Source organism: Aptenodytes forsteri, unplaced genomic scaffold (genome assembly GCF_000699145.1).
Source record: "Aptenodytes forsteri isolate BGI_AS27 unplaced genomic scaffold, ASM69914v1 Scaffold159, whole genome shotgun sequence".
In the NCBI taxonomy this organism is placed as follows: domain Eukaryota; kingdom Metazoa; phylum Chordata; class Aves; order Sphenisciformes; family Spheniscidae; genus Aptenodytes; species Aptenodytes forsteri.
In genome coordinates this window covers 2,884,639-2,894,009 of record NW_008794747.1, presented here as the reverse complement: position 1 = coordinate 2,894,009, position 9,371 = coordinate 2,884,639, and the positions used below count along the sequence as shown (strand labels likewise).

Sequence of the window (9,371 nt, the reverse complement as noted above, 5' to 3'; positions counted from 1 at the left end):
TGATGGGCCGGGGGGAGAAGGAGCTGCGAGGCTTACGCGAGCGGCTGGCCGCCGTCCTGGCGGGGGGTGCCCCCGCCGCGGAGGAGGGCGCCCCCGCCTTTCCCGGTGAGCTCTCCCCTCTGCCCGCCCGGGCCTCGCTGAGCACCGCCGACATCCTGCGGTACAGCCGGCAGCTGGTGCTGCCCGAGCTGGGCGTGCGGGGGCAGCTGCTGCTGGCCCGCTCCTCCGTGCTCGTGGTGGGCTGCGGCGGCCTGGGCTGCCCCCTGGCCCAGTACCTGGCCGCGGCCGGCGTCGGCCGCCTAGGGCTGGTGGATCACGACGTGGTGGAGACGAGCAACCTGCACCGGCAGGTGCTGCACGGGGAGGCGCGCCGAGGGCTCCCTAAGGCCGTATCTGCCGCGGCCGCCCTGCGGCTGCTGAACTCCACCGTACAGTACGTGCCCTACTGCGGCGCCCTGAGCCCTGGCACTGCCCTAGAGCTGGTGCGGCAGTACGACATCGTCGCCGACTGCTCCGATAACGTCCCCACCAGGTACTTGGTGAATGACGCCTGTGTCCTGGCTGGGAAACCCCTAGTGTCCGGCAGTGCCCTCCGGCTGGAGGGGCAGCTGGTCGTGTACAACTACCAGGGAGGGCCCTGCTACAGGTGTCTCTTCCCCAAGCCCCCTCCACCAGAGACGGTGACTAACTGTGCGGATGGGGGAGTACTGGGTGTCGTGCCAGGCATCATGGGGTGCATCCAGGCCTTGGAAGTGCTGAAGATTGCTTCGGGAATGGGTTCCTCCTTCAGTCAGTTCATGCTGATGTTTGATGCCCGTGAAGGGAGATTTCGCAACATCAAGTTAAGACCAAAGAAACCAGACTGTGCCGTTTGTGGTGACAATCCATCTGTCACCTGCCTTCAGGATTATGAGGCATTTTGTGGTTCTTCTGCAACAGACAAGTGTAGGACTTTACGTCTGCTGTCCAGTAAGGACAGGGTATCTGTAGAGGAGTACAAAAAACTGTTGGATGAGCAAGTTCCTCATGTATTGTTAGATGTTCGGCCGCAGGTAGAAGTGGATATCTGTCGCCTGTTACATGCTGTTCACATTCCTTTGAGTAAATTAGAAGAAAAAGACGAAGAATGTCTGGGATATTTAGAAAAAAGAATTTGTGAAGAAAAGCAGAGAACTAATGACCAAACATCTTTTCCTGTATATGTTGTTTGCAAATTAGGAAATGACTCTCAGAAGGCTGTAAGAATTCTGCAGGAGTTGCCTGTCAAAGAATTTGGTTCTGTGTTAGCTAAGGATATTAAAGGGGGGCTCATGGCTTGGGCCAGTAAAATTGACCCAACGTTTCCTCAGTATTAGAAATTCAAATGGTGAAAAAAACCCACGTATTTTCAAAGTAAATTCCATAGGGTTTCATCTTCTCTGTGTAATGCCTATATCACGTGGATAAAACAGGAGATAGAAATACCATGTTGCTTTTTTTAATGGTAATTTTTTTCCAAAAAAACTGTGTATTTTTGTAGATGTCTGATTATTTTTATAAAAATGTGAAACTATCCATGGAAATTGAAAGAAATGTGTTTCTTGGCTATTGTTTAATAGTGAAAACTTGGAATAACTACTTAATCGTGCATGTGGTAATTGAGAATGACTCCGAATTAGTAATTATAGCCTGGAGAATGACAAAGAACAGGAGTCAAGTGTTGAAAATTTTTACTCATTCTCCTAACTGCCTAACAAATTGAAACAGTGCATGCAGTGATTAAAAAAAATAACTAACTGTTAATCTCTAGCTGGTCAGTAGCGCTATTAAGCCTATCATAGGGAATTGCCAAGACAATGCTGACAAGACTGTTTTTGTCAACATCTTTCAGTTCTCTGCAGGAGCATTGTGTATTTATGAAAGAGAACTGCTCGCTGCAAATAGCAGCACCCACAGCAAGGGTGTTCTGTTAAGAACTTCCAGGGGCATCCATCCTCATTTGTTGGCTGGCAAAAAAGTGTATTCCCCAACTTGTATAGAGAAACCGAAGCTAAATGTTAATAAGACGTAAGTTTGAGTGCAGAAGGTTTGTAAAACATACAGAAAATGCTTTTGTGAGGGCTTAGAAGATTTCGGAGATTGAGAGATGAAGAGGAGGTGAGAGGGACAAAAATAGATATGCGGCCTCCCTTCTGCAAATACAAAGTTCGTAAGTTTTCTCCCTGTTTGTTGTGGTGGTTGCATATCCCCAGTGGTACTGCATTATTTTGTTAAGTGGCATGAAGAGCTACGCATATCTAAAAAGTTCTCTTCGACGAACTGAATGAAAAGAAAGAGAAATAAATAGCTTGTCAACAGAGAGCTGCCTGAGTCCTCATCTCTTAAGCATAGTAATTATCTTCTTATTATATTAATTAAGGTGTGGATTTCCTTTGCTTTCTAGGGAGGAAAAAAACACCTGTCATGACTAATCTTTGCATTATACAAGGGCAAAAAAAAGCACAGTATCATTATAATTAGTAGTCGAAAAGGCATATTTTAGTAAAATAAATTTGAGAACATGCACACCACCTGCTTTATTATAACATGCCGTGGGTTCTAGCAATAATAATCTTAGTCTCTTGTGAAGGAAACAGTGATGTGAATTTATAAATACAGAGTTATATCTCTTGCAATTTGTAGGGCAATGAAAACATTGGAGGCCATGTCTTAAAGTAAGCATTAGTGCTTTGTGGTGTGTAGGAAGACAGTCACGAGTCAAGACCTTTTAAGACAGGTTGTGGAGGCTTGGTTCAGTCAGAACATCTGGCTTCTGGTGGTTTCGGCTTTTGAGAATGAGAAACCAGAGGGACTTGTTTGAAATGTGTGACCTACAGTTTCATTTTTCTTTCTTTACTGTGATGTCAAGAAGAGACTGAAACATAAAAGGGAGCAGTAGCAGTCATTCCCCAATACCCAGCCTCCTACTGCTAAACAACGGATGGTATGTCACATATCCATCTGACCTGAAAAAGTGATTCCTTTTCAGTCATTCAAAGCAAGGTGAACCTATGGACTTGGGGAGAGGGGAAAGACCTTGTGATTCTAAATCTGAGTGCTACTTCCAGTGGATAGAAATAATGTGTAAAGTCTTTTCCCTTGTTACAACATTTTAGCAGCAGATGTACGCAAACTCTCTGAAAGAAAAAGGAGGTGACGTTAAAGCCTGTGGTGTTTGGTGGAGGATTTTTCGTAGCGAATTTATAACTGCATTTCTTGTAGCACATTTTCAAGCAGGAAACCAGACTGTGAGTCTTTGTGCTGTATAGAAAACAATTAACACCTCAAAGATCTGGAGAACTCTGTGGAAAAACGATGATAAGGATAAATGAAAATGGACCAAAACCATAGAATGATAATCAGAACTGGCAAAAAAAGTAAATGCATCAAGTCAGACGGACGAGAGACAAACTTTCAAGGATCTTTTCTATTAAAATGGCTTTCTGGAAAGACCATTATTCTCAATCTGCAGGGACTAAGGTCCAAAGTTCTTATGGGAGTACAGCATCTGAAATGCCTCTGTTATTTTTGCATAAAGAGAGTTCTATGCAAAACTAATTGGGCCATACAATATAGGGATGGTTATTCTGGAAAGAACTAGTGGCTCAGTTCTGATCTCAAGGGAGTATGCAAAATGTAGGTTTCTTTGGGGGGAAAAAAAAAGAAGCGTTCTCTTCCTTGACTTAGAATAGCAATTAAATTCTCAGCAGGTATGAAAACATCTGCCATGCATCTTAGATAAAGATGGAGTCTGTAGTGCTTGTCAAAATTTTGTTCTTTACATGCTGGGGCTTTTTTTGTTTTGTTTAAGTTTTGTTTCTTTTTTCCCCTTGACTTGCTGAAGTGATACACAAGTCTTCCTGTAAATGCAGTCCTCACGCGGTGCTGGACTCTTTGGAGATAGGCTGAAAAATCAAGGGTCATAGGATCATAACTAAGCCAAAACTGTTCTTATTATTGGAAACTTATCTTTTGTTTTGACTTGCTTTATTTCTTGAACTCTGTAAAACATGTAGTGGTTTCTGTGTTCACCAGGAAGGATAATAGCAGAACTCTACTTAGAAATTCTAAGAGAAGCAGTAAAACTATCATTTTGTATTGCTGCCAAAGTACTGTCTAAATATTGGTACACGTTGACATTATGAATGAAGACAAGCAGCTTTCTTCAAGGAGCTTATAGTGTAGTTGGTCTAAGGTGTTCTCGGAAAGGATAAGGTCAGTCAGCAGAGTGTATTTTTCTTTCAGTCCCTTGCTCTTCATGTCATGAGGTTGCTTTTTGCTTGTTTGGTTATATTCTCTTTTAAAATGGCTTACTAGAATTTGGCACAGGAACGAAACAGGAAACGGCTTCCTGTTAGAGGTTTAGGGTAATAGAAAGTGGCTGCAGCATTTATTCTGAATTGCTGCATTTTAATGTCTCCCGCATGTAGGTCTATGGGATAGCTTCACGGTTCAGGCACAGAGTTAAATACTTAAACTTGTTTTGTCCTGGGACATGGGTACTATTTTAAGGCGAGCAAATCAAGCTGGTCTAGCTTTCACGCAAGTCTAAAAGGTGCCTGCATATAAGGTACTAATGTGCCTTGATAAGCTAAAATCCTTATTTTGGTGGCAGGAGTCTCTCTTACCTCAAAACTCCAATAAATTCAGCACTGACCTACTATCAAAGTGTATGATTTAAAAAAAAAATCCCCCAACAATTAAAGGAACTATATGTAGACAAATGTATAAGGGATATGTCTGAAACTAGTTCTCAAAGTTCATATACCAGAATTTTAGGTATGTGAGCATCATTATTATTATCCTATTTGTAAGTATAATTTCTAATAGAATTTAACTGTTCAAAACAAAAGTATGCACTAGATGCTTAAAATACTGCGAGCACAAGTTTGTCTTTTTCTTTTTTCAAATATGAAAGCTCTAAGCTGTCCTTTGTAAAACTACATCAGGAAAAAAAATTTTAAGGATGTTTGCTAGGTGGCACTGCAAGTTAATAAACCAAATCATTCTCTAGGTTTTAAGATGCAATTCAACCTTAGCAGGAGCTGAGGTTCACTTGTAAAAATGTATTGTTGTCCAGTTCTTTTGAAAAAAGACCGGGGAAATAGAATAAAATGGAGCAGGGCAATTGAATAGTACATACAATATTGCAAGAAAAAATTATAACGGAAATTATCTTTCTAGGGTTTTCAAAGCATTGTTTGTTTCAGAGACTTAACCTGAGGTTTTTTCCACATGCTATTTTGAAATGCTTCTGCAGCCAAAACGGATAATTGTACAGAAAAGGGCTATTAGAAACACTAGCACAAAATTAAACGTAGATCTTAAATCTACAGAGAATCACCGCAGAGTCACTGCTAGTACATTCTTAGTATTACTGAAAAGCATTGCAGATTTTCTTACCTGGTTAGGGCTGGGTTTTTTTGAAGAGTCAAGGGCATTTCTTTTTTGTCCTTCTTGTTTTGTAAAATGGAACTTAAGGCACAAAAGATTAAAAAAAAAAAAAATATCAAAGTCCTTTAAGTCAGAGAATCCCCACACAACAAATTGGACTTCTTTGGAAAACAAGAACTGAACTTGCAGACCTGATGTATCAGAACAAGCCCATAGAAGTAGCTGTGCCCGGAGCTCAGGCACGTTCCTGTGGTAATGAAACTAGGTTGTGAACCTTAGCGTCCCACATGGTACTGTAGAAACGTTTGATGCCTGTCTTCAATATTTAAAACATAAAAATTAAAAAACCCTGCAAGTGTGTTCAGTGCAAATGCCGTGAATGAACCTTGTAACAGCAAGCTGGAGTTTCTGCAGAAACTTCAGCTAACAAAAGCCACAATGCGCTATCCTCTTCTAGCTCTCTAAAGAAAAGTGGAGTAACAAAAATGATGAAACAAGGGGATAAAAATAAGCATATTCATTCATTTAAAGCTTCGATAATTATAAGCATCTTTTAACTCGGGATTTATTAAAATAGATTTGAAAGTTTTTAGAATCTTTAGCTTCATGTGTGGGATTAAGCTTCTATTCCCTTAATGCTGCAGTTAAACATCTGCATTATGCTAGCAGTGGAGAGTCTGGCAGAGCTCTTGGTTCACGGTTATAAATCAAAAGCAGAGGTCCTGTGAAGTCATAGCACTTGCATCAGTTCGAATGCTTGTGATTTTCATTGAAATCCAGGTGCTGGTCAGAATACAGAAATGAAAAGATGGTGTATTTGTTATTTCCTGCAGTAGATTATAGCAATATTACATATGAAATGGCTTAAATCATGTCCTGGTTAATTAGGTGAGTTGTTCCTGAAACTGAGTCATTCTATCACTGGAGATTAAAGACTTGCTTATCACTGTATATTTTAGAAAAGGTTGAGTCATTACAATGTTAGCATGAACTTTTTTGGTGTCACATGATTTATGCATGTCTCCGACTTACTAGCTCAGTGTTTGAAACAGAATTAAAAAACCCGAGCAAGGGGAGCAGTGGGTACTATAATGTTTTGATAAAATTGCCAGCTGAGTTCAGGCAGTGTGTGTGCAGGCCAGGGCAGTGTTTCTCAGCTGGTGGTCTATAAAATTGTAGTGGCCTCTAAGACGTCGGAAGATCACCTTTATAGTGACTGGGGAAAAAAGTGCACGTTCCAGTGCGTTTGAACAAAATGCAGCATGATAGTTTAACACTCTTGGAAAAAAACCAAAAAGAACCCCACCCCTGCTGTTGAGATCCCCTTCACCCCACAGCGACTGATTTCTCCAAAAGATACTGGGCTTCTCCTTTTGCCTGGATATAATTGTGCCTGTGACTTGGTAGTAACAGGAAGACAAATGTCGAAATCTTTAGGAGAAAAGATTTTTGTTCATGCAGAGAAAAGTTCATAAAGAGCTTTTTTAACACTTAGGTGCCAAGTGTAAAAACAAAACAAAAAAATTAAAGATGATAATATTTTTGATGTCCAGTATTACTTTTAATAGAACTTTTAGAAAGTTCTTTCAAAATCTAGGAACATAACCAATAGCTGTCCATAATTTACATCTTTGTAATAGTTAATTGCTACCACATTTACTCTGATGCACTGGTCAAATTCATGCTGACCACTTTCATTGTGTTGAAAGTTTAGTCAAAATAACATTCTTACAGAATCTTACAGTCATTAAGACTGCTGAAGTCACTGGTTGCTGTTCTGTTCTTTTTACAAGATTTTATTCTGAAGCTCCTCTGCTGGGGCCTGCTGATGTCAGTGGGAAAGTTATGATACACTTGGAAGAGCTGCGGATCGGAATGTAACATGGATTTGCTTTTTCTTCTGGAGTAAGAGTATGTTCAGCCCCAGCATTCCTTCCTGTATGACACTGAAAGCTTTTGCCTTTTATTCCCATGGAATCACCTAATACTAATAAAAGCTGGCAGCTGTTTCTTGTGGGAGAAGGCAAATGTATTGACCTACAGCAGATCACGTGTACCCGAGATCATCTGAGAAGTACTCTTATCTGAATGCGAGGAAACTAAAGAGGAATAATGTAATGTCATCTTTTCATTTACAAACCATTTTTGTATAGTTCAGAAAGAACAATTACCTTGTAAAATGTAATGCCTTACAGCCTGCGGCTGTCTTGTAAATACAAAGATCTTAAACTGTATTGCTGGTTAGTAAAACAAATAACACTAAAACACAAAGCTTTAAAAGGAAACTCCTCAACTTCACTTTTTTATTTTTGCTGTAGGCAATTAATTGGCTTCTTCAAAGTGCTGATAATGAAAAGACACTTTGGATTACTGGTCCAGTTTGCAGTTTGCTTGCAGTTTACTGAAATCTGGTGAAGAACAGGAGAGTAAACAGTAACAACATACTCTGTGGTTAAGATGCATGCCTGCAAACAGGCTAAGTTTTAGCAGATAGTTTTCAGTTACCTGTTTGGTAATGTGAAAATTTGCTGCCTATTTGGCAAGTGCTGAATATTCCCTGTTTTACAGGCATCAGAAACATGGATCCATTTTAGTGAATGCAAAACAAAGTGCAGCTTCACACTCCCGCTTGTGGTGGTGACAAGCCCTCCCAGCCGTGGAGCTGTGTAACTTTATTGCTGGGATGAAAGCGTATCTAACACATCCAGGTTTGCAGTGGTTGCTCAGGTAAGTTAATTGTTACGCGAGGGGAAGTCTCACCGATGCTGTGAAGTGGTGCATCCAGATAAAGAGCAAGACCATCTTTTCTTATGCTGGTCCAAGTTATTCCCGCACAGAACCCCTCCCTGCTGGAAGGAAGGATCACTCACTACCTGCACTGAGCAAGTTACTTCCAAGCTTGGACCCATGCTGAATGAGAAAGGTGGAGCAGAGTAATCCTGTAATGGTACAAGAAGCTTGATAAATACAAACTGTGCTGCGTTGTTTGATTACAGGACTTCCGTCAGAAATAACAGAGTAGTTTTGAAGTGGTGGAGTTGAATAAAAAGCAGTTACATCACTGAAGAGGGTAGCTGGGAGAAGAAGAAGAAGAAGAAGAAGAAAAGGGCAACCAAAAGCAGCAATAACTATGGCTGGAGGCTAACTAGAGTTCCTCTGAGGTAGTACCAGTCCTTTGAATTTCTGGTGGGCATGATGTGGTCATACTTTTCCTCCTACATTAAGACTAGAAGTGTAAAATATTAACATACATTAGGGTAGCAAAATTTGGAGCACAGTTAGCAAACACTAATGTAAACCACAGGAAAACACACACACATGCTGGTTTGTGGTATTAACCTTCTGCGGTTTATGTTACCGTTGGTTAAATATATCGGCCCCACTGCTTACCTTACACTGCAGCTTCAAAAGCTTTGTGGGAAAAATAAATACAGCACAGGAAAAGAAGCAATACATGATTAGAGCCCATGGTTAGGAAGGAGACATAAAGATTTCCCAGAGCTTTCTCCTCGAATAACTCGGAGTTGTCCAAAAGTGTAATGATTTCATGAATAAGGCAAAAGACTGAGAAGAAATCCAGAGTTTCTGCTAAGTTTTGGCCATGCTCCTCCTGGGCAAGTCACTTTTTCGCCAGTCTCTGCTGTGTGTGTCTTGTGTTTAAATCTTACCCTAGCGACCGGATCCCAAGGAAGCAATTTAATAAGCATGTTGTTCTAGAACAGCTCTAAGAACTAAAATTCATGAATTATGTGACTTGGACAAGGCAGTGGGATATTGCATCCGCTCTGCTGGAAGCCATGAGAAATGCTTGGTTACTTACAGCGCAAAAGCATTATAATCTTCATTATGCAGTCAGAAGCTTGAGCCGTACAGCTGCACGCTCTTCATCTTCTCCATATAGCAGCAGAAAAGCAACTGGTATGTTCTGGTCTCGACAGCAGGAAAGGAAAATGGCTTCT

At 41.0% G+C, this 9,371-nt stretch overlaps 1 protein-coding gene across 1 annotated transcript; it reads left to right on the top strand.

Moving 5' to 3' along the window:
* The first annotated feature begins 2 nt into the window (after positions 1-2).
* Positions 3-2,330, top strand: MOCS3 (molybdenum cofactor synthesis 3). Its single transcript, XM_009274084.2, has one exon. The coding sequence runs from the start codon at positions 3-5 to the stop codon at positions 1,353-1,355; it is 1,353 nt and encodes a 450-aa protein (XP_009272359.1). The 3' UTR covers positions 1,356-2,330.
* The last annotated feature ends 7,041 nt before the right edge of the window (positions 2,331-9,371 follow it).